Consider the following 22,718-nt stretch of genomic DNA (forward strand, 5'->3'; position numbering starts at 1 on the left):
TATTATAATTATTTGATATAAAAATTTTAGAAGAATGTCACAATAATATATAATATTAAAACTTTGCAAGAAATATATATTCAGTCAAAGGACAATCTTGATAAAATATAATCTATGTTTAAATAACCTTAGCAACAGAATGACTTAACTAGTTCAATTGTCAAGTTTTTTACCATGGATTTTTAAAAATATATATATATCTTTTTACTTAATCACTTGCGCATATAAACAATTAATATCACATATTTGAGATAACTTTCTAAGACTTGACGTTAATTTTTTATTTAAATAATTGATAAAACACATAATAGCTTTCTTTAAATAAACATAGCGATAAATAAATGATAAGGTAGGAAAGATTTAAATTTTGTTTTAATGAGAAAAAGAAATAATATCATTTATTTAAATTTTTGCAGATAAGCTTTAATATATTATTTTTTGTGGAATTGTTTATACATTTCATATAAATAATGGATGAACATTTACATCGTTATGTAAATATGTTAAATGAAAATGAAATCACTATTCGGAATAATGCTGGATGTGTACTTTCAAGACTCTGTGAAAAGATTTTACATTTTCCTGATGAAGAAACTTATCGTATAATTAATCTCAGTGATTCGAACATCACAGAAAAGTTACTTCCAGCAAGCGGTGCCATGGAATGCTTATTCGAAATAGGTTTTACAGAGGTATAGAAAGACGTAATGAGAAATACAGAAAGATATAAATAAACATAAAAGTTTAGAACTAACTTATATATTTTATTATAAATGAAAAAAACAGGATGGTGATCGTCTTAGTCTTCCAAAGACTGCATCGCTCACGAAACTGAAAACTTTACAAAAGTTACTATCTTCAATTGTTTTATCGAAATCAAATACTTCAAATTTAAATCAGAAGCATACAATTGAAGAATCAACAAAATCATCTGTAAGATTGTCTGATGAAGAAAAGTTTTTTAATACAATTACCGAACAGTTTCATAATGTTATGCGATACGAAGATTGTAATTTACAAGAGAAAGCAAGAAAAGTAATACCAATCGCGCAATTGGAAATCAAGACGATGGAACGATTAAGGAAATTCCAAAAGTAGAGATATTATTGTTTTTCTTTATTCCTCTATTCATAATTATTTCTACATATATATATATAATTTTTTCACAGGAACATAAAACATGCTATACTTGATAAAGAAATGAAGTCAGATTCTGCTTTAAAAGAAGATTTAGTAAATTCAATAGATTTATTTTTAATGGAACTTCTGCACTGGTTCAAATATGATTTTTTTCAATGGGTTGATAGTCCATTATGCACTACTTGTTCTACAGAATGTTCGTTTGAATATATAATACCTTCTTCAGATCCAAAATGTTCCCGTATAGAAGCTCATAGGTATTTATTCAAATAATTATTATGTATATTTGAAAATATATCCTATTGTGTATTAATTGACATTTATTATGCTTAGATGTAATATTTGCAAAACAGTAGTGAAATTTCCACGATATAGCGATCCAGAAATATTGTTAACTACTAGATCTGGGCGTTGCGGAGAGTGGGCAAATGTATTCACACTTCTATGTCGTACACTAAATTATGATGCAAGACTTGTATATGATGTGACAGATCATCTGTGGACAGAAGTATGTACAAAAATATATATATGTATAGATGTAAAATTTACGCAATTCTATTACTATCCTCAGTAATTTCTCATTCTTTCGTAGATATGGTCTGTTACTGAAAATAGATGGATACATGTAGATCCATGTGAAAATGTAATAGATCAGCCATTAATGTATGAACGTGGCTGGAATAAAAAATTAAGTTACATAATAGCTTATTCACGAGACGAAGTTCAAGATGTTACTTGGCGTTATACGCGAAAACAAAATAATGTAATGGCAAAGAGAAGAAAGTGTTCGGAAGAAAATTTATTAAATTTAATTCAATCTTTAAATGAAAAACGTCAAAATTCTGTAGGCTACAGTATGGCACGTAAACAATACGTTATTAAAAGACGCCTCCGAGAGCTTGTAGGAATGCTCAATTATCCAAACATTCCAAATGAATACGATAATAATATTTATAACGAAAGAACAACAGGTTCTTATGCATGGAGAATGGCTCGAGGAGAAGCAAGCCAGGTATAGAGAAATATTTTATCACATTTGAATTCATATTAATTATCATCATTTACTTTTTTTCAACTTTCTTTTCCATTTTTGGTTTCATTCAAGCACAATGTAGACAAAAGTTATACGTGGGATATTTCCAAAAATGGCAAATCATTCATTCTTCAATATTTTATTGTTAAAAATGTATACAAAGTCATACATTCCGATGGCCATATCCTAGAACAGAAATATGATTGGCGAGAGGGAGTAAGTTCTGTTGAAGGTGGAATTTTTCATAAAGTAGAAAATGATTGGAAGATGGCATATTTAACTCGTTCAGCGGGTGCTGAATATGGATGCCTAAAATGGTCGTTTGAAGTTCGTAATCCAAACTTATATGTAAATACATTCAATTTACAAGCCAAAACAACAGTTTTTCAAAATGCAAAAATTATTTGGGAAGTGGAAGGTATTTTTCCTTCTATAAAGAAAGAAAATACTTCTGTAATTATTCCTATTTCTACGTCCAATGATTTTACTACGGAAAAGCTAAAAGGAGCAAAACAGTTAAATATTACGGTAAAACTTTCTGGTGGGAAGGGTGATATTGCTTGGCAACATGCTCAATTATTTAGAGAAAGTTTAAATAATGCTGAAGAACCATCTATGATCATTGCTATTAAACTTTGTGATCACATTAATTAGTGTTTATTTAAAGTTAATATAAATATATTAATTATAATATAAATATTTATGATTTTATACATGTAATAGGTGAGAGTTCCTATGCGTTGTATCGTGCAATAGAGAATTTGATTCTTTTTATAGAAATAATAATTACATTTTTTTTAACTTAAAAATAAATTTATTATACATAAATAAAATTACCTAGAAATTTATCTTGGCTTATAAATGAAAAAAAATTAATTTTCTTCTTTTGACTATTCAATGTAAAAGCAAAAAATAATGTAAATAATACAGTAGGTGGTCAGTTGATAAACATAAAAAGGTTTTGTGTAAAATTATCAAAATCTTGTTCGTTGTCCAATCTGTTTATTAACTGATCACCCATTATAGATAGATATACTTATGACTTATAGGAAATTGGGGAAGGATATATAACGAGGACATTGAAACATTTTTAAAACAAAATATTGAATATATTTGTAATACATAACACGTCGCGAAAAAAATCGTCGACTAGATATTTATTCCTTAAGGAACATTATTATTTAAAACTATTTCCTTAAATACTTTAATAATGGTTAAGCAATTCTCTTATATTTCTACAAAGAGATGCAAAATTCGGTCTCTTGTGACTTTGCAAATGCCAACATGGATATATAAGTTTAACATAAATATGCTGTGGACAAGTTGGCGGACAAGGAAGCCTACTACCTCTTTCAAGAGCTGCTAATAATTCAGCAGCTCCATCTTCTAAAACTGCCTTTATACCATTAATTTCATTTACACTTTTATCCAATCCAATAGCTGGTAACTTTGGATCTTCGCCTAAACCAAATATTTCATACATTGTTACTCCGAAGGACCAAACATCTGAACGTGCTGAAAATTTGCCATCTCTTAAACTTTCTGGTGCATACCTGTAATATAATAAAAACGATTTGTTTCACTTAAAAGAACAATCAGTAATACAACAACAAAATTTAATAATAGACTACAAATAGTATAAAGACTATAAATATAAGAAGAAAAGATAATATATATTAACCATTTTATTGGAAGATCTCTAATAGTTTGAAGTATGTAGTAATCATTATTTCCGGTTACTTGTGCCAAACCGAAATCACTAATTTTTACTCTACTCTCATCTGCAACTAAGATATTTCTTGCGGCAAGATCTCTATGAACAATTTTTTTTTGCCCTAGATAATCCATACCAGTGGCAATATCTAAGGCAAAACCAAGTAATTTTCCATGAGTAAGCTTTTCTCCTTGTAAAGTCAAATAACTTTGAAGTGATCCATGTTTTACATATTCCATTATTAAATATAATTCAGGTTCTGTTATAACACCCAAAATTGCTACGACATTTGGATGTTTTAAAGTCTGCACAATAGAGATTAATATATGAGAAAAAGAAGAATAAATAAGTTGTGAATAAAAGCAATATTATAAGAAAAAGAAAAAAAATAACGCGATACCATTTAATTTACCTTCATAATAGATATCTCCCTTTGAAAATCATGCACATTATCTTCTAAAGTATGACTTTTTAACCTTTTTACAGCCACTATTTCTGGTTCTGTATCTTTTTTTCTATCCAGCATACCTTTATAAACTTCACCATAAAATCCTTGACCTACTCGGCCTTGTATGACAACAACAGTATTCTCATTCAATTCCAAAGCAGGTGGCATTCCAGAAAGATCGCTTACACTACTACAATTATTATTAACTATACTAACATCACCAATACTACTGCCATGACTAATATCATGAAAAGCATGTGTTGTGTGATCTGAACAATTAATAACACCTGCCATCGTTTGATCATTACAGCTGTTTGTATCTCTAGCTTTATCATTTCCAAAGCTTAAATAATTTGTAAGTTTTTCAGCACTACTGGTGCAACTTTCATTAATGTTAATTAATTCTTTTATATCTACAAACAAAAAGAAACAACTAAGCGATTTAATTTACGTGTAATAATAAAAAATATTGTCTCTTGTGCTCACTGTCATCGTCATCCCAAGGTAAACTAGTTTTATCAGTAATAAGACTACTCGCATGTGATCCAGAATTTATTGATTTATCGTCTGGTGTATCAGAAGAATCTTCTTCATGTACATGATCTGAATCATGAAATAACTTAGGAAACGCAGTTGCATATGTGTGCTTTCTTCTTGAATTGTATGATTGATAGAGAATTTGATTGATATCACGCATTATTGCTTGAGGTTGTTTTCTTATGCTATTAGGTTCACCCCAACATTCTAACATCAATTTATAAACTTCTGGTGGACAGGTTACTGGCGCAGGTAAACGTTTACCACTTTCATAATCCTGAAAATTTGTTGTTGGATAATTAAGTATTAATATAGGATATATATTTACTCTTTAATTATAATTAATAATGATTTCTTATAATAAACCTTTTTAACGGCATTCACTTTTTGATTTTTGGAAGGATCTGCTCCTCTTGAAAAAATTTGCCAAATTGTAGTACCTACAGCCCATATATCTGTCTGGAAACTACATTTTGCAATTTCTGGATTTGAATAAAGTTCGGGTGGTAACCAATGTATACTATTAACAATATAATAAAAATATAGTATATTAAAATATTAATCACACAACTACACATTGTAAATATAAATATGTATATATAAAAAACATACTCCTTATCTGTATAAGTAAAGAGACCAGGATCGGTTAATTTAACTATAAAACTATTAGCTGTGTGTGCATGAACAAGAAGTTTTTTACATCTAATGTTTCCATGAACAACACCATTCTCCTCCTGCAAGTGTATTTTAAAAATTTAATATAAAGAACTAAAAAGAATTAACTAAGATTATATTTAAAATAGAAGATGAAATATAAGTACCAAATGCCATAATGCTGTTGCTAAACATGCAGCAGCTTCAACCATATCAACTGTTTTTACAGATGGTGAAGAAGTGTTACTTAAGTATGCATCTAATGGTCCAGTTCCTACTAATTCTAATAACATTCCGATTGTAGGTGTTACAGTTAAACCATATAGTCTGTAAACCAAACAAAGAAATAATTGTTTATTTTTATAATCATTGATTTCATCCAATATAAAAATAACTTGTAATAAAAATTTATATAGCTACCTTACTAAAGCGCCTGATCTTAATTGACTCCATTTGCCAGCTAATTCTAAAAATTCTTTAGTGGAACGTGATTCCTCATCTTTGAGCATTTTAATTGCAACTTCCAACTTTTTGCCTTTTGTAACATGCCACATTGCCAAATGTAATATCGTGGGTGATGGTTTATTTAAAAATGGTATATTTAAAGAATCGTTGCTTTTTGAGTAGTGTAAAGTTTTATAAATTTGCAGTTGATTACGAGGAACACAACGAGGTCCATGTTCGAAAAGAGATGCAATGATTTCTTCATCGGCAGCAACTTCACCTCCTATTTTTTCTAGTGCGCAAATTAATAATGGTGATTTGTCTGCAAAAAAAAGGAAACGAAAAATCTTTGATCCTGATGATAGTTAATATAAAAAAAAAAAAGAAAGAGAATATCATTTAACACACCATATTCAGAGGGTGGTAAACATTCTAAAAGATGTGGTAGACTTTCGGAATCTTGACATGAAGAGATAAAATGTCCTAAGGATTTAAATGTTTGTATACTGTTTGGTATTGCAAATGTATCAACTCTATCTTCTATCCTTTGTGACATTATATTTCCATCTTTGCCACAGTAATCGAAATAATAAACATTATACTCCGTTTCACTTTCACGGATTATGTAAGATCCTGGACGATTGGCACGCTTTTCTTCAATTTTTCCATATGCAAATTCCTTTCTACCAGAATAATTTTACTACTTTTTCCTTTTCTTCTAAATTATAATTTATTTCAAGAAAATATATGATTTTGAAAGATAATTTTTGTAATAATGATCTTACCCAACTGGTCCATGACATTTCAGCTTATGCAATCTCTCTAAACTTGGTGTAGTGACATCTCTACACAGATTAAAAGTCCATTTAATAGCTAAACGATAGTAACCATCCAAAGCAGAGACAAATGACATAAGAAGATTGCTTGCTCCAAATTTTAAATATGATGGTATTCCATTTTTTCTAGATACTTCTACAGTATTGTCTTGTCTGTAATAAAACAGTACATAACATTATATATAATCCAGAATAATGTGTTTTTCTATAAATCAATAATCCAATAGAAAAATAGTAGGGGTACTATTGAATTAATAATGAATTATTTTTACCTTATAGAAATAAAACAAAGATCTTCTATTGCACAAAGTTGATTCCAAACGCCAGATTCCGTTTCGCAATATTTTACTTCCTCAAAATTTACCCTAAGTACTATTTTAGCTGGAGGGCTTGGAATACCTTTATCCATTAAAGCTTTATATTCCTCATATGGATAATTTGGTGCCATACATTCAAATTGTTTCAGGTACTGTTCTTTTACATAAGATGCATCATGTCCAGAAATACGTCCAAGCGCATTATGTATAGGTTTCTTTATAAAAAAAGCATGACGTTTAATACATTCCTTTGGAATATATTTCTTGTACTCTGATTCTACTGTTTCTCTTGGTATACGTTTTTCAAGCATTACTCTACAATTAATTATAATCAATAATGTAATTTTTATTTATTTATAAAAATTAATATTTATATATACAGTAATCCTTCTATTGACACAAGTAATTTATTCCACAAAAACAACATATAAATAGATTAATCTCTCTTTTTTATCACACTATAAATGTTCACTACACAACTGCAGATAAGTTTACACAATTACAAAACAGATTACACTGGGCAATCCCCGAATTTGTTTTCACATAATATATCGTAGTAACATTTGAGCTTTGATAGTTCAAGAACGTTAAAGTGATTCTGCACAAATAGAAACTGCATAAATGGAGGGATTACTGTATTTAGAATTCGAACAGCTATAACTTTGGAAGAAGGTCATATCGGGCATATGATTACATGAACTTCTTTTCTTATTTTAGAGTACTGAAATCATCCCTAAAGTTATGCCCACATATTTTAAAACATCGTGTATATATAAATGTAAATCTAAAACTTATAATTAGATATACCTATACATATCACTAACACCTAATCCAATCAATTCACGTTTGTGCCTTTCATAAACAATATCTGGCACTTTGTTTTCCATAACATCGCAACGAGCTTGTAGAAAATAATAATCATAAGCTCTTTCATCTATGCGCTTCAATGTCTGTAAACTGGCTGGTTTGAATCTTAAACGAAAATCAAACTTTTTCTTCTCTCTGTTTTCTAATTTGTGATTAGCTGGATACCAAAGTTTGTTAGAGTGATTCCTTAATGCAAAAAGATGCCTCGCTACAGGACCTATCCCAAATATTTTGCAAATCTAAAAGTTTATATGTTAGAAGTAGTGCATAGTCAATAATTGTTAAAAATGTAATATAAATTATTTTTAAATGACACTATACCTGTATGCAAAGATCTTCAATTGACCATCCTACGATATATGAAACATTCAGTTCTTTCTCATCTGTTACCACATTAATTATTGCAATTCTATCCATTATGTTATTTATATTTACAATTTTATTTTACAATTATATCATTTTCTAACTAATCATTTTTACATATATCTTTATTTATAATTGTTTCTTTAGATAAAATTAAACCTCAACAGTGATATAAGTTAACAGATTAAAAATTTTTGTATAAGCTTCATGTAATTAAGTAAATCAAAGTAACCTTAAATATATAATTAAAGAAGGTGTTATTATTTTCAAGGAACATTATTAGTCCTTGTAAAATGACTCAATTAAAAACTGTTCATAATAAACAATTTTGCACTTTGTTTACATTATGTACGTGACTGTACTTTTTGTTTGTTTTGTCTTTTTTTTTTCTTTTTTATATTATTTTATATACACGAGCGTATTTAATATATATTATTTATATTCATATCAATGAATAAAATAAAAAGTAAAAATGTTATTTATTGAAAATATTGAAAGAAGTTTTGATTGAAGTGGACAACGCCGTGATTGACAATAAGTTAACTTCTGTATTGTAATATATATTAACTTAGATATATATATATATATATATATATATATATAAGAGAATAATTAAAATATTTGTAATATTTATTATTAAGATGGTGCACACTAAAAATGATTGCAATTGTAATACCACTTATAACAATTTCACTAATTTTATTTAAATTCAATCACTCCAGAAAACAAAACTTCATATTATGTACTGCATACACAGATTCTCATAGATATAATTTCAAGTGGTTAAAATGTTTCAGCATCATCTAGCGGTGAACCTACCAACTAAGTAAATATTTAAAATACGCCTCCTTTGAGATAAACTTCACGTCATACAGGGAATGCATTGTTATTGTATACATTTAATTTATAATATAAAGTGTTTTATAATATGTGGGACCTATTTCAGGAATGAACAAGACATAATAAAACAATGAAAAAAATTAATATAAACACGTATCCTATTAAACCTTGTTTTAAAGTTATAGCTATTTTTATATTTCAATAATCTATAATAGTTTAACTTCTTATAGAAAATGCTTAAAATGATCATATAATAAATAAGAACGGAAAATATTTTGATGATTAAGTGTTTAATAATTTTTTTACAAATATATGTATAATTTTCGACACTCCATCTTGAAATATATTTGTACATGTAATAAATAAATTATAAATATAGATTGTAATTAACTTTTGTAAAATTGTTAATTCATACTTTATATATAGTAATCCCTCTATTTACGTGGTTTCCATTTACATACATTCACTTTAACTTGCTTAAGTTACTGGAGTCTTACTTCTTTATTCCAATAACAACAAAATACTTATTTGAGAATGTGAAACAGATCCTTATTTTAAATGGTTCTTCATGGTTCCATTTACACAGTTTCCATTTACGTGCTGTTTTCGTGGAACCAATTACGTACATAAATAGAAGTATTACTATATTAGTTTTACATGCAATATAAATTTACATAAACAAATATATTTCATTGTCTTTATTTTATACTTCGGTATTAATGATATTTTTTTTTCTTTCTAACCAATTATATATTTGATTTTGTATAGGAAATTGTTGTTGCACTATAGTTATTAATCTAGATATCCATTTTGCATCGAATTTAACCTTGGTATTAATATGTCTGAAAAAATATCAATATTCCAATTATCTACACACACACATTACTATTACATACTAAAATATAAATTTCATTTATTTATTACTTACTTTTCATATCGTATTATAAGGACAGCAATAAAAGTTCCCCAACTTTCAATTTGATTAGGAAATTGAAATATTATCTTTTGTATATTCCTCAATACATCAGTGAAATTTTCAGTAATTAAATTATTTAATATAGATGCACAAGCTAAATGTATGATAATTGTAGAAGATGAAATTTTATGTAAATATAATGCTTTTTGTACACATCTATGGAATGTCTCTGAATTTAGATCAAATAAAATTCTAGCAAGATTTATCCAGCAATTGGGATCATCTAAAATTTTATACATTATCGTATATATATGTGTAATAATCATTATGAAATATATTTAAGGTCATATTTATATGTAGTTAGTTATGATGTTATTTTATGTTGTTTTATTATGGATTTTAGAATCTTCATTCCTTAAAATTCTAGAAATAAAATGTAAAAACAATACTCACTTGGAAATTTATAAGTTATCTTTGATAAAATTTTAATGGCATCATGTACTTTATTCTGGACAAGGCTTGAATAAGCAGTCAAAGTAGTAATGTGATATTCGGTCTCAACATTATTTTCACATGATTTTAATTCTTTTAATGCCGCTTTGGTTAAATTCAGATCTCCATGTAATATACCCAATGCGGCAGCTGCTAGAAAACCATGTGCCAAAGGAGGCTTCATCATTACACATTGAAAGAGTAAAGTTTTAACATCATCTACTCTTTGAAAGATATGAGTCATAGCTGCCATAGCACACAATACGTTAGCTTTTTGATTTTCTGTTACAGAATTTTCAAGAGCCATTTCATAAGTATCATATGAGTCTTCAAATTGTTTTGCTGTAATTTTATAAATAAATAAATCTGTAAATATATAGGATACATCACTTTACAAAGAGATTAAAATTAAAACTTACCTTTAAAGAAACATAAAGCTAAATGACATTGTGAATTGAAAGTAACATTTTGTACACTTTTACATAACATTATAGCTTCTTCATATTGATTAAAATGTAATAAAATTCGTGCCAGATTTATACGAATGAAATCTTTCTCTTCTTCGTTACCTTGACATAATGCTTTAGTAAACTGCTCTTTTGCTGGTGAATATAATTTTTGCCTTTCCAACAATAATCCACAAGTGTTGAGTGCATGTGCATTATTTGAATTGTGTTCTGTAAATTATTATTAAATGTTATTTGCATGAAACAAAATAAATAATTTTATGATAGAGTTCTAATGGCTACAAATATAATAACTACCAACCTATGTACCAAGTAAGCATATCTGTTGCTGCTGGTATAGAATGCATATTTTCAATATTATAAGTATATAAAGGATCGTTTTTTGCATTATCGTTTAACAATAATGTTAATACCACATGAGAAAATCCTAAGCATGCTTCATTATTATATCCTAATGTTGTTGCATGTCTATACAAATTCAATGATTCCGTTAAATCAAATCTTTCAGCAATTATGCCTTGTCCAGCCCAACTGTTCATATAATCATGATCTACTTGTTGGGCACGTGAAAATGCTTCATTTGCTTTGTACACGGCTCCTATAATAGACCAATAAATTATTATATATACATGCATGTATGTGTATGTATATATATATTTATTTATAATTACCAAGAAGTGCATATAAAATTCCTAAATTAGTCCATACTATAGCATTATTTTCTCTACTGATTGACATAATGAAACAATGCTGTGCCAAAGCATAATTTTTTACTTCTGGTATCATACAGATTATCCCTAGGATATTCCAATGCGACCATGATGTTGGGCATAACTTTACAGCATATTTAGCAGCTGTAAGAGCTTCATTTGCAATTTCTTGGCGGTTATTTAAGGAATTTAAACGCAATTGTGAAAGGTAACAGCAAGCTAGATCATGCCATAATAATGCAGAATTTTTTGAAAGATCCAGCGCACGATAATAAGATCTAAATATTTTAAATTAATATTATTCAAATTTAGGGACCTAATCAAATATTAATAAATTTCATACCTTTTTGATAGTAGAAATAAATCTTCTCTTCCAATAACAATATATTCTTCAGTACTTTCAAGATTCATCAAAAAGGGTCTAACTTTAAAGTGACAATATTTCTCAGACAATATTGCACTTTTATGACATACATCTCCCAATAACTTCCAAATACAAATTATTTTAGAGTTAATCAATACAGCATCTGCCAAACATTCTATTGACTGCTGAAGATTTTCTCTAGCGCGTCCTAAAAATTGGTTAGATATATTTCTTGTTGCTAAACCTAAGCCTGCCTCGGCAAGACCTTTCAGGGCAGGTAAATAATGTGATTCATTGTTCAAAATATTTTTAAATTCTTCCTTAGCTTCTTCAAGTTCGCCTATTATCTACAGTAAGAAAATTTCTTATAAATAATTATATAATACAATATATATTTATATAATAATAATAAACTGTTTGGAGTAAGAAAAACACATGTTATCATAATCAATAATATGTCAAACTTACTAATTTAATATTTGCAACTTGTATACTAGAATATAAAGATCCAGGGCATAAATGTAGTGCTCGTTGATAAGATTTTATAGCTGATCTATAAGCACCTCTTGCCAAGTATGCATCTGCTAAAGATTCCCAACCATGACTAAATAAAGAATACATTGAAATTAAGTATTTAATGAAAATAAAAAGAAACATATTATTTAATTATTAAAACTATACTTGTCAGTGGGATCAGCTCTTATGACATGTTGCAATGCTTTAATAGCTTCGTTTGCATTTCCTCTATCTAAATAATACAAACCCAATTGTAACCATGCCCATTTAGGACCATTACTATAAGCAGTTAATTTTTGCAACAATTCTATATTAGCTTTCTATAAATAAGAAAAATTTTCATTAATAAGTTACTATTATTATAATCAATGTAGCTTCTTCCTTATTAAACATAAATATTGTACATACACTATCGTTAAGTAATCTTAACGTTGTACTTAAACCAATACCAGCTTTTTCTGAATAAGGATTAATCTGTAATGCTGCTTGGTAACACTTTTTTGACCGTTCTATATCTTTATCATGTTCGAGATAATAATGTCCAAGATAAACAAAAGATTCCCAGTTATAACGATCTGTTTGTACGCTATTTAAAAAAGCTAATTGGCTGTGATTATAATCCGTCATTTCCCAATATATTTCACCAAGTAATGACCAACTTTCTGAAGTTGCTAAAGAAGATCCAAGAACATCTACAGCTTGTTCCAAGCCATTATGAATTTTATAATGTAATGCTTGTAAAACTCCAGCTTCAACTCTTGTCTCGGGTATTGATTCCATATCACTTAATTCATTAAGAATTCCATCATTATTTAATAATACATTGACCCGTGCAAGAATTAATCTTACTTGCAGTGAAGATTTTTTTTCTAAAATCTATTTGTTAATATACATAATAAATAATGAAAAAGAAATCTTATAGATTTAATATATATGATTTATAAGCAAAAAGTAATAAAATAAATATGAATAATTTTATATCATAATGTGTGTTACTAAAGAATATTACTACTCATATAATTTGACATTAACAATAAGACTTACTTCTTCACAAAACTTTTTAGCTAATTTCCATTTCTCTATATCGTTGCTTTTGCTAAGTGACTCAATATATAATACATTAATTTCATTCCACAAATAAGATTTATGAGTTGAAAGATGTAATGCTTCGGATGCGGCATTTTCCACATTTTCCCAACAATATAATTTCTTGTTTATTCTGGCCAACAGTATATATCCATAAAATGATTTTGGTTTAATCAAAACTACTTGATTTAGAATTTCACGTGATCTGATTAAATCGCCACTTTCTTGTAGATGTATTGCCTCAGTTATAAATCTCAATTCGGATTCATGATTAAGTTTTCTAAGTGATTTATAAAAAGGGACAATATCAATATCTACTTCTCCTTTATTGTTTATTCTGTCGTCATTATAAACTCTGCATACCAATTCTGAAATAATGAAGTAAAAGATTATTGAATTTAGAATATATATTATTAAAATTTTGTAGTTAATTACATACCAAGAGGATAAATGTCCATCGGGAATTGCTTGTGCATTTTATCAGCTTCATCTATTAATGTACTTATTTTATTAGATTTATTTAAAAGTCTTAAATATTTTTTATAATAATTTTGTCTGTTAAAGACATTAGGATCTTTTATGACAATTGATAGAACATTTTCTAAAATGTTATTAAATTGAAACATATCAGATTGTTCTGTTAAAATATATGCCAAAGATTTGCTGATTAAAAGTCGTTTTTCTTCATTGACCTTTTCACGTACACAATTTAATTTTTCAATGGCTTCATTAAAGTTTAAATTGTTTTTCTTACATAAGAGAAGATTAGATATTTTTTCCAAAATCATGAAAGCTTTTGACATATCACTGAAAGTAAAATTTATTGTATTAATATAAAACTAAAATTAATAATCACTATAATAATATAAGTTAATGAACTATCTATGCTTACTTATCAAGTTCTAAAAGTTTACAGTAACTTGCTATCAATTGATTTAACGCATCATATTTATTCTGTGATTCTTTTTCATAATAAGTTACTAATCCTTGCCAAGCTAAAATATTTTGTGGTTGTATCTCAATTGCTTTCTGGAAGATTATTGGAGTGCGAAATTTAAATTCTTTTAATTCAAGCATAGCAGCACCTAATAAGATATGTGCCATATAATTTTTCTTATCTTTTTTTATTATTTTTTTGCATTTCATCATTGCTTCTAAATGTTCATTTTGTTTAAGTAATTCTCGCACTTCTTTTAATACTGCTTTATCATCTTTCGACATTTTTATATCTATACCAAAAAATATATAAATAATAAAAATCACATATCACTATGTACACAATTGATTTCACTTAAGTAACCGACTCCAAAATAATAATATCTTTAAAAAGTAGTAAACTTAATGGTTAAAATTAGAACTAATCAGCATTAGGTTAGGTTAAGGTTATATTAATTGGGGTCCGAAGCATTCTATGAGTGGATACAGTCTTGAAGCAGAAATATTTTGATTCAAATATATTTTAAGAGTTTTTTAAGTAAACGCGTAGGGAGTTTTGATTCTCTAGTAATTTTTGATAGTTATATATATTTACCTATCTAGAAAGAGAGGAGAAAGATATTTATATAAAAAAATATACACAAAAGGACATAACCTTAATTAAATTATTTCGGATTTTTACAAAATGCCTCGTTTACCACTACATCCTTCCTCGGGTACAGGGATAGTGACTAAATATGGAAAATCTATTAGATTTGCCCGATATGGTTGTGCAAACAGACCGTTCTATCATATTGTTGTTATGGATGTAAGTTAGCAATCAATTAATATTTATATTTTAATAATTTTTTAAGTATAAGAAATATCCATATGAGTTTCTATAAGATTTTCTATTATAATATTATTTTAAACAATTAGACGTATATAAGTATTTTATATGTACTTCTCTTACTTTAAAATATAATAAAATATATTTTTTCAGACAAAATTAGCAGAACATAGGCCTCCTATTGAACAATTAGGTTCTTATGATCCAATACCAAACAAGTACAATGAGAAATTAGTTTCACTTAATTTTGAAAGAATACAATATTGGCTTGGGCAACGAGTAGCTATTTCTAAACCAGTCGCTGAGTTATTAGGCTTAGCAGGTTTCTTCCCTATTCATCCAAGAACCTACATGACAGCATGGAGAAAAAGAAAAGCTAGAGAAAACTCTGAAGTAAATAAAGAAGAAGAGAAACAAACAGTTACTAATTAGATTCTTTATTATTTTTTGTATTTATTGATTTATGTAAATAATAAGTAAATAAATAAATAAAAATAAGTAGACAAAAATGTTTAATATTTTAAAGAATTAAATAAGGAAATCACATAAAAACGATTTTATTTAGAATACTATATTATAATGTGTTGAAGCTTTTATTATTAAAAAAATATTTAATATATATATAATAATTTTAAAGAAATGATTAAAATCTTAATACTGAATCAATTTTTCTTTCATCATTAAATGCATGGATACATACAAATGTAATTTACAATAAGTAAATTTCGAGATTCTTTTACGCGTAGCCTCTCTCTCTCTCAGTTATAATAAATATTAAATTTAAATATTTTATACATCAATTAAGTTAATATAATTTGATAATTTTTATTGTACTAAAGTTTTTCTAAGGATAAAATAAAGAAAAAAGAAAAAAAAAATATTCCCCAGGTGAGGCTCGAACTCACAACCCCGGCATTGCTCACAAAGTTACTGTCTTATAAGTACCGTGCGCTAACCAATTGCGCCACTGGGGATCTGTGGTTTGAGGTCCTTATTGTATTTTATATTATGTTGTATATTAAAATTATTAATTATTTATTATTAAAAATACTATAAACTTTTGTAACAATTTATATTGCTATCCATATTAATAGACGTTACGTACTTAATTACAGACTAGTAGTAAAATGATAATTATTACTAAATTAATTTCAGGAAAAACTGCATTTGGTAGTATATGCAAATCTTTCTGTTCATCATCAAATTTAATTGTAAATATAAATAATAATATTAAATTAATTAATATAAAATAAAACTAGTATGTGTAAAGTATCAAAATCTTTACTCAAATTTTAATACGATATTTATATTTAATTTTAGAATCGATTTTATTCTTATAAAAATTAATGCATCTAATTATCAGTACATCGTAATTGAATATTGTAAAATATTTTAATAAACATCTCAACTTTTTTATATTTCTCCGATTCAGATTTTTTTTTATATTGTTATCTTATTTTATATATATATTTAACACGTTCTTATCATTTATTTTTATTACATAGGATTATACAATGAATAAATGTGAATGAGGGATATTAGAGGATGGTAAAGATGCTTTATAGATAATAAAATTTCCATTAAAAGGGTTAAATATTATATATTTTACATATTCTGATCTTCGTAAGTATCAATAGCAGTACATAATTGTGCCCATAGTTCAATCAAATCTTGCTTCTTGAGATTCAGCTTGCAAAATTTCTTAATTAATGGAGTATTTTCTTCAACAAATTCCACGCCTAAAATATTCATAAATAAAGGAAACTTATATATCTATATATGTATACATATATATGCTATTAACAATGTAACAAAATTAATGAACTGTTATACTAGTACCAAAATCTGTAGCAGTTATTATAAAATGGTGATCTATACGACAGGTTCTTTCAACATAATTCAATATCCATAAATATTTTAGATATATATGGTTTGGATTCTTTGGTGATTTTATATCTAACAAAATTCCACCACCTTCATATTCGCGTTCATAAATATTAGCATAATTATTTTCTTTTAAGGATGTCATAATTTTCTGACGAAAACGATTGCAATAACTATATTCGGATATTCCTGAAATATATAAACAGTCATTTGAAATACTTAATTTAAAACCTTAAAGTAATTTGATTGTTAAATTACCAGACATAAGAAAAGATAAATTTTTTAACTTCGAAAAAGATTGAACCCATGGTGTTATTTCTGACAAATAACAAGATTGAAGATTTAAAAAATGACAAGTTATATCAACTATTTCAAAATCAGGATTATTCTAAATAAAAAATAAATAATAATAAATTAAATAAATGTATACTATTACATATATAACATTTTATAAATTTGCTATAAATCAATACTTTTAAATCTACGGTTAACTCTAAATAAAAGTTAATAGTTTTGGAATCTACACTAGTTGTATATTTATAAATCTTATCATTAATCCAATTTTTTGTGGAATTCTTAAATCTAATTCCAGTTATACGTTGTGATATTTTACATATTTTACGCATTTCATGCCATGAATATTCCTTATCCAAAAAATCTTCTTCTGTAGAGCTTGGCTTTCTGTAAAGATAAATATATTATACAATTTATATTATTAAAAACTATTATATACTTAATAAATAAATAAAATAAATGTAAAATAAAATATAATAGCACCGAGTAGACGGTGTCAATTGTCGAAATTTGACAGTTTCTTCTTCGTATATTTTCTTTTTCAATAAAGATACTTGTTGTAAAACATCTTGTTTTATTTGTTCTAATTGATCTTCCATTTCTCATTAAAATATGAATAACTAATAAATAACAAAAACAAATTTTAAATGTGTGTAACTTTTACCTATTTAAATTATTATTTACGTTACAGAGTAGCCATCTATCGGGAAGGTTAACAATTGATCTATATTAATTGTTGCCAACTTTTAAAAATCATAATCTCTATATAAAGAATCATGTCAATAATTACATTATATTTCTACCAAATCAAATTATACTTAAACCAAAAATTTCTATACAGTTATATATACGTATACAAAAATATTAACACAGACAAAATACATTATCTAAAAATTAGCATAAAAGTATATTAACCCGACACGTTTCTAAAGATATTATTGGCAAACATTTTACGAAAGAATATACGGGAGCGAATCAAATTACAAGAAATTTCCTATTTTTTCTCTCTCTTTTTCTTTACTTTAAAGAATTTCAGAAAAATATTTCGTAGACGAAAATAGTAATAAATATTGTCAAAGAGGAATACGTCTATTTTATTTAAACAGATTTATCCAAAAAAAAAATAAAGTAACGAAAGAAGATAAACTACATACATAAATACGTATACACTTCCGGCTGAAATGGTACTAATCGTTCGGCCATCTGCCGATGCAGCGTCTAAAGCCACGTCATATTTAGATGCATTAAGAGATTGGTGCACTGTGCGTTTTTATCCTCTGTGTGAAAGAATTAGTGATTAGTAAACGAAGATATGAACATTTTTCGCCTTTTAGGTGACTTATCGCACCTTTTAGCCATTATTATATTGCTATTAAAAATATGGAAAACGCGAAGTTGTGCCGGTTTGTATTCACTTCATTCAGTAATATTCATGATATTATTAATATTTTTAATACTTACTTTATTAATTTGTTTAACTTTATCTATATATTTTAAATATTTTAAATATTTTAAATATTTTAATTACATATATGTATATGTATATATATATGTGTGTGTGTGTAATTTATTTAATACCAAATTGATATTTAGGTATAAGCGGAAAAACGCAAATATTATTTGCGATAGTTTATACGACACGATATCTAGATCTGATAAACACATACATTTCTATCTACAATACTTTAATGAAGATTATTTTTCTCTCGGCATCATTTGCTACGGTTTATCTAATGTATATCAAATTCAAGGCTACATATGATCATAATCATGACACTTTCAGGTATATATATATGTGTATATTTATATATTATATATTTTATCTTTGATATTTTACTATTAATAACTTCTATATTGCTCTCATCATTTTTTATTATAACAAATAACATATGTAACTTCTATGTTTCAGAATTGAATTTTTGATTATACCTACCTTTGTACTAGCTTTATTGATAAACCATGAACTAACGGTTGTAGAAGTTTTATGGACCTTTAGCATTTATTTGGAATCCTTTGCAATATTGCCACAATTATTTCTTGTTTCCAAAACAAGCGAAGCAGAGAGTATTACCAGTCACTATCTCTTTGCTTTGGGATCATACAGAGGCTTATATTTATTAAATTGGGTTTATCGTTATTACGCAGAAGATCATTATGACTTGATCGCAATTGTCGCCGGTTTGATTCAAACAGTTCTTTATTGTGATTTTTTCTACCTCTATATTACCAAAGTACTGAAAGGCAAAAAGTTACAATTACCTGCTTAACTGTATCTTAATATACTTCTTAGAAAGTATGTTAGGATGGTGATTTGATTTTCAAATTATCTTACATAGCTAATTTTACTGGTGTAACTTAATCCTAACATACTTCCTTGAAAGTACATCAAACTAACTGTCAATCGAAGCATAATAGTCATTTGAATTGTAATTAAAGGTTGGTTATATTTGACAGAACAGAAGTATGCACACGCACACGAGTATGTCTCTCCAAATTTTCTGAAACTCTGAGTTATTCATTATTCATTATTCATTATCACGCATGATCTATGATTGTTCTTTGTAGTATTCATGTTTTCTACATTGTTATTAAATTTTATAAGACATGAGAAATCTTGCATAAAAATATATTCTCAAGCATAAAATCTGCGTGAGACAATTTTTTATTAAAAAGAAGTAATACTTCTGTGACAATGTTTAGCTCCATATAAAGATGAACAAGAAATGAAGTTGAATATTGGATAAGCCAGTCAGAAAACTAGAACTGTAATATTGAAATTGTTTAATTTTTGTTAATTAAATATGAATATTATTATTATTATATTATAAAATAATTTACTTTATTAATTTAAATAAACTATAAATGATATACAGGTATTTTTTAAATTGCAGCAGAGAAATGTTGTGAACAATGGAAAACAATATCTTGCATTGTAAAATTAAAAGATTAATAATACGTAATAAAATTAAAAAGATTAGTAATACGCGCAATTTAAATGAGCAGATATTAAAACAGAATAACATTAAAAATAACTCTATTTATTTTTTATTTGTCAAAAATGCCATTTATAAAGATAATTTACTATAAATAGTATCTTATTGAATGAAAAATTGTAAAAAGAAAAAAAAGATGCATCAAGATTGGTAATATAATCTTAGAAAAATAAAATATAAAATGAAAATAATGATTAGATTTACTTTATTGATTCTTTGTCACGTTGAGCGACCACATCGCAAACTAATATATTTTGCCAAATCTGTAAAATGAATTGCTTCTGCAAGGGTCGTTGATCTACTCGTAATACGTATTATGCCATTTTTGAGACTAGTCTGAGTTACGGTCACAACAAAAGGAATCAAGCACATTTCAATAACTTCTTTTGTATTTGCTAATATTGTTTCAAAACCTTTTGTTCTCAGTATATTATTTAAATAAATAATAAAACGATTTAACTTTTCTGTATCCAAATCCGTATCATTATTTTCTTTTTCAATGGAAAAAGCAACTTTATACGGTGAAATCTTTGGATGTAATAATATTTGATTAGATTTACCATCTTCATAACTATCAGAAAGTAATGCTAAACAACCCCAATCTAAGGAAGCAATATGTTCAATCATTTGCACATCACCAATATCATAATTAGAATTTTTAGTCTGCAAATAGATAAATAAAGTAACAATTTTTTCTAAGTTATATGAATTTGTCATAAATGTTATATTAATAAGATAATACCTCTAAGAATAGTTTCTGAACATCGTGTTGATAAATAATTGATTCTACAATAATGTTACCAAAAGGAAATGATACTTCTATGTCAATGATCTCACGATTTTTGGACTTTCTTGATTCTGTAAGTAGAAATCTTGAAGGATTTTGAGTGAGCTTACGCCACCACATTTTTCGTTCTCTTTGTTTTTTATAAAACAAGTCTTTGGATTGAGAATTATGTACAAATGTAATAGTTTTAGCAATTTTATGAGACGCCACCTTACATTCTTTTGGCAAAATTGATTGATTCCAAGAAGTTTTTGTATCTTCTATTATACCAAGTCCATAAGGTAAATCATTTATATTCATATTATCTAATACTTGGAGATTATGTTTAATCATATCGTTAGTAGTTAGAAAAACATTGTAAGGTGACATAGTAACGCAATGTAAGAACCAATGTGCCTCCAAATTTCTAAGAAGCATATTACCTTGCGATCCATAAATGAATCCATTTTTAGAAAAGTTCATAAACGTTGTACCTATATTTTTTAATACATTATCTATACACATGATTTGTTTTTATGACTTTGCAATGGAGTTATAAAATATTCTTCTTCTAAAACTTGTGCATTTTTCAGAATTTCTTGACGATTATTAATTTCCTTCACTTTATCTTCTCGTAAATATAAATTCTGTTCCTCTAAAGGGTTGTACAGTGGTTGAATTTCTTCAGGTATATCAATATTTCGTAAACGTTCAGAAAAATTCACAGCTGCTTTTAAGATCGCAATACCATGATTGTTATTATATCCAACTAAGGATAATTTTTCAAGTTTATTTATCGATTCTTCGTTAATAACAGATGTGCAAAATGATGATGCAATTTTAGATCTTAAAAATGAATTACATTTGCATCGATAAAGTTGCAATAACATTCTCATTTATAATCACTTATTATTAATATCAAAAAAAAATATTCAAATATGCAATTGTATTACTACTTATTTTAACAATGCAAATAATAACAACCAACTCGTATTTCAAAAGATTGGACATGCATTGTTGTTATACGTAATACAATATGCGTCTACCATGCCATCTATCATCGATAACAATTATCTAATAATCTTGAATTTTTTCGGAAAAAAAAAGAAAATAATAATATATATATTTAATCCGAATATATAATATCACGAATAATTGAAACAATTTTATTTTTATAATTATAATGTCTATATATAGTTTTAAGTTGCCAAAAGAAAGAGAACTAACAATTCGAATATTATATCAGCATTAAAAATTCAACACGAGCGCCAC

The 22,718-nt window shown here is 26.8% G+C and overlaps 8 protein-coding genes and 1 non-coding gene across 10 annotated transcripts; 3 read left to right on the forward strand and 6 right to left on the reverse strand.

The window, feature by feature from the left end:
- Nucleotides 1–191: 191 nt before the first annotated feature.
- On the forward strand, nucleotides 192–2,956 carry LOC122523890 (peptide-N(4)-(N-acetyl-beta-glucosaminyl)asparagine amidase). Its single transcript, XM_043645839.1, has 7 exons — nucleotides 192–349; nucleotides 417–692; nucleotides 787–1,094; nucleotides 1,170–1,397; nucleotides 1,474–1,648; nucleotides 1,733–2,152; nucleotides 2,246–2,956. The coding sequence occupies exons 2-7, from the start codon at nucleotides 471–473 to the stop codon at nucleotides 2,825–2,827; spliced, it is 1,935 nt and encodes a 644-aa protein (XP_043501774.1). The 5' UTR covers nucleotides 192–349; nucleotides 417–470; the 3' UTR covers nucleotides 2,828–2,956.
- A 304-nt stretch (nucleotides 2,957–3,260) lies between these two features.
- LOC122524053 (tyrosine-protein kinase hopscotch-like) lies at nucleotides 3,261–8,899 on the reverse strand. Of its 2 annotated transcripts, XM_043646093.1 has the most exons (13): nucleotides 8,312–8,899; nucleotides 7,931–8,229; nucleotides 7,079–7,438; nucleotides 6,756–6,959; nucleotides 6,379–6,653; nucleotides 5,947–6,292; nucleotides 5,694–5,853; nucleotides 5,485–5,606; nucleotides 5,239–5,392; nucleotides 4,822–5,149; nucleotides 4,300–4,748; nucleotides 3,855–4,192; nucleotides 3,261–3,726 (listed from the first exon to the last, which is right to left on the reverse strand). In XM_043646093.1, exons 1-13 carry the CDS (start codon nucleotides 8,405–8,407, stop codon nucleotides 3,378–3,380), a joined length of 3,480 nt encoding a protein of 1,159 aa, XP_043502028.1. In that variant the 5' UTR covers nucleotides 8,408–8,899; the 3' UTR covers nucleotides 3,261–3,377. The 2 variants fall into 2 exon arrangements, with proteins under 2 accessions (XP_043502028.1, XP_043502030.1); XM_043646095.1 differs by lacking the exon at nucleotides 8,312–8,899 and having other exon boundaries at nucleotides 7,948–8,036.
- An 821-nt stretch (nucleotides 8,900–9,720) lies between these two features.
- On the reverse strand, nucleotides 9,721–15,176 carry LOC122524054 (tetratricopeptide repeat protein 37). The gene is made up of 13 exons (XM_043646096.1): nucleotides 14,637–15,176; nucleotides 14,184–14,551; nucleotides 13,703–14,112; nucleotides 13,067–13,534; nucleotides 12,824–12,978; nucleotides 12,611–12,746; nucleotides 12,122–12,489; nucleotides 11,740–12,056; nucleotides 11,370–11,666; nucleotides 11,021–11,278; nucleotides 10,563–10,943; nucleotides 10,122–10,392; nucleotides 9,721–10,035 (listed from the first exon to the last, which is right to left on the reverse strand). The coding sequence occupies exons 1-13, from the start codon at nucleotides 14,963–14,965 to the stop codon at nucleotides 9,897–9,899; spliced, it is 3,897 nt and encodes a 1,298-aa protein (XP_043502031.1). The 5' UTR covers nucleotides 14,966–15,176; the 3' UTR covers nucleotides 9,721–9,896.
- Nucleotides 15,177–15,332: 156 nt separating this feature from the next.
- LOC122524055 (probable 28S ribosomal protein S16, mitochondrial) lies at nucleotides 15,333–15,943 on the forward strand. The gene is made up of 2 exons (XM_043646097.1): nucleotides 15,333–15,488; nucleotides 15,663–15,943. The coding sequence occupies exons 1-2, from the start codon at nucleotides 15,366–15,368 to the stop codon at nucleotides 15,939–15,941; spliced, it is 402 nt and encodes a 133-aa protein (XP_043502032.1). The 5' UTR covers nucleotides 15,333–15,365; the 3' UTR covers nucleotides 15,942–15,943.
- A 446-nt stretch (nucleotides 15,944–16,389) lies between these two features.
- Trnai-uau lies at nucleotides 16,390–16,483 on the reverse strand. The gene is made up of 2 exons: nucleotides 16,446–16,483; nucleotides 16,390–16,425 (listed from the first exon to the last, which is right to left on the reverse strand). It is a non-coding gene; the product is annotated as a tRNA-Ile (tRNA).
- Nucleotides 16,484–17,089: 606 nt separating this feature from the next.
- Nucleotides 17,090–18,286, reverse strand: LOC122524461. Its single transcript, XM_043646751.1, has 5 exons — nucleotides 18,171–18,286; nucleotides 17,867–18,074; nucleotides 17,652–17,781; nucleotides 17,349–17,582; nucleotides 17,090–17,248 (listed from the first exon to the last, which is right to left on the reverse strand). The coding sequence occupies exons 1-5, from the start codon at nucleotides 18,284–18,286 to the stop codon at nucleotides 17,115–17,117; spliced, it is 822 nt and encodes a 273-aa protein (XP_043502686.1). The 3' UTR covers nucleotides 17,090–17,114.
- A 560-nt stretch (nucleotides 18,287–18,846) lies between these two features.
- LOC122524462 (ER lumen protein-retaining receptor) lies at nucleotides 18,847–20,868 on the forward strand. The gene is made up of 3 exons (XM_043646753.1): nucleotides 18,847–19,090; nucleotides 19,281–19,470; nucleotides 19,597–20,868. Exons 1-3 carry the CDS (start codon nucleotides 19,000–19,002, stop codon nucleotides 19,952–19,954), a joined length of 639 nt encoding a protein of 212 aa, XP_043502688.1. The 5' UTR covers nucleotides 18,847–18,999; the 3' UTR covers nucleotides 19,955–20,868.
- On the reverse strand, nucleotides 20,869–21,971 carry LOC122524460 (DNA polymerase subunit gamma-2, mitochondrial). Its single transcript, XM_043646750.1, has 2 exons — nucleotides 21,423–21,971; nucleotides 20,869–21,343 (listed from the first exon to the last, which is right to left on the reverse strand). The coding sequence occupies exons 1-2, from the start codon at nucleotides 21,969–21,971 to the stop codon at nucleotides 20,900–20,902; spliced, it is 993 nt and encodes a 330-aa protein (XP_043502685.1). The 3' UTR covers nucleotides 20,869–20,899.
- LOC122524463 (glutamyl-tRNA(Gln) amidotransferase subunit C, mitochondrial) lies at nucleotides 21,774–22,579 on the reverse strand. The gene has a single exon (XM_043646754.1). The coding sequence runs from the start codon at nucleotides 22,340–22,342 to the stop codon at nucleotides 21,962–21,964; it is 381 nt and encodes a 126-aa protein (XP_043502689.1). The 5' UTR covers nucleotides 22,343–22,579; the 3' UTR covers nucleotides 21,774–21,961.
- Nucleotides 22,580–22,718: the final 139 nt, after the last annotated feature.

The sequence above is a fragment of the Polistes fuscatus genome, unplaced genomic scaffold, assembly GCF_010416935.1.
Source record: "Polistes fuscatus isolate 324 unplaced genomic scaffold, CU_Pfus_HIC Scaffold7, whole genome shotgun sequence".
Taxonomy (NCBI): domain Eukaryota; kingdom Metazoa; phylum Arthropoda; class Insecta; order Hymenoptera; family Vespidae; genus Polistes; species Polistes fuscatus.

What these genes read in the sequence shown, in the direction of transcription:
- LOC122523890 (XM_043645839.1), top strand. Translation starts at nt 471, where the DNA reads ATGGATGAACATTTACATCGTTATGTAAATATGTTAAATGAAAATGAA. An exon ending in CGATTAAGGAAATTCCAAAA is followed by an intron (nt 1,095 to 1,169) that starts GTAGAGATATTA and finishes ATTTTTTCACAG; the next exon opens with GAACATAAAACATGCTATAC. An exon ending in CAGATCATCTGTGGACAGAA is followed by an intron (nt 1,649 to 1,732) that starts GTATGTACAAAA and finishes ATTCTTTCGTAG; the next exon opens with ATATGGTCTGTTACTGAAAA.
- LOC122524053 (XM_043646093.1), bottom strand. Translation starts at nt 8,407, where the DNA reads ATGGATAGAATTGCAATAATTAATGTGGTAACAGATGAGAAAGAACTG. An exon ending in GGTGTTAGTGATATGTATAG is followed by an intron (nt 7,439 to 7,930) that starts GTATATCTAATT and finishes AATTAATTGTAG; the next exon opens with AGTAATGCTTGAAAAACGTA. An exon ending in AAATGTCATGGACCAGTTGG is followed by an intron (nt 6,654 to 6,755) that starts GTAAGATCATTA and finishes TTATTCTGGTAG; the next exon opens with AAAGGAATTTGCATATGGAA.
- LOC122524054 (XM_043646096.1), bottom strand. Translation starts at nt 14,965, where the DNA reads ATGTCGAAAGATGATAAAGCAGTATTAAAAGAAGTGCGAGAATTACTT. An exon ending in AAACTTTTAGAACTTGATAA is followed by an intron (nt 14,552 to 14,636) that starts GTAAGCATAGAT and finishes TTTTACTTTCAG; the next exon opens with TGATATGTCAAAAGCTTTCA. An exon ending in CTAAAAAGTTTTGTGAAGAA is followed by an intron (nt 13,535 to 13,702) that starts GTAAGTCTTATT and finishes ATTAACAAATAG; the next exon opens with ATTTTAGAAAAAAAATCTTC.
- LOC122524055 (XM_043646097.1), top strand. Translation starts at nt 15,366, where the DNA reads ATGCCTCGTTTACCACTACATCCTTCCTCGGGTACAGGGATAGTGACT. An exon ending in ATCATATTGTTGTTATGGAT is followed by an intron (nt 15,489 to 15,662) that starts GTAAGTTAGCAA and finishes ATATTTTTTCAG; the next exon opens with ACAAAATTAGCAGAACATAG.
- LOC122524461 (XM_043646751.1), bottom strand. Translation starts at nt 18,286, where the DNA reads ATGGAAGATCAATTAGAACAAATAAAACAAGATGTTTTACAACAAGTA. An exon ending in CAATTGACACCGTCTACTCG is followed by an intron (nt 18,075 to 18,170) that starts GTGCTATTATAT and finishes TTATCTTTACAG; the next exon opens with AAAGCCAAGCTCTACAGAAG. An exon ending in AATAACTGCTACAGATTTTG is followed by an intron (nt 17,249 to 17,348) that starts GTACTAGTATAA and finishes TGAATATTTTAG; the next exon opens with GCGTGGAATTTGTTGAAGAA.
- LOC122524462 (XM_043646753.1), top strand. Translation starts at nt 19,000, where the DNA reads ATGAACATTTTTCGCCTTTTAGGTGACTTATCGCACCTTTTAGCCATT. An exon ending in GAAAACGCGAAGTTGTGCCG is followed by an intron (nt 19,091 to 19,280) that starts GTTTGTATTCAC and finishes ATTGATATTTAG; the next exon opens with GTATAAGCGGAAAAACGCAA. An exon ending in CATAATCATGACACTTTCAG is followed by an intron (nt 19,471 to 19,596) that starts GTATATATATAT and finishes TCTATGTTTCAG; the next exon opens with AATTGAATTTTTGATTATAC.
- LOC122524460 (XM_043646750.1), bottom strand. Translation starts at nt 21,971, where the DNA reads ATGTGTATAGATAATGTATTAAAAAATATAGGTACAACGTTTATGAAC. An exon ending in TTCAGAAACTATTCTTAGAG is followed by an intron (nt 21,344 to 21,422) that starts GTATTATCTTAT and finishes ATCTATTTGCAG; the next exon opens with ACTAAAAATTCTAATTATGA.
- LOC122524463 (XM_043646754.1), bottom strand. Translation starts at nt 22,342, where the DNA reads ATGAGAATGTTATTGCAACTTTATCGATGCAAATGTAATTCATTTTTA.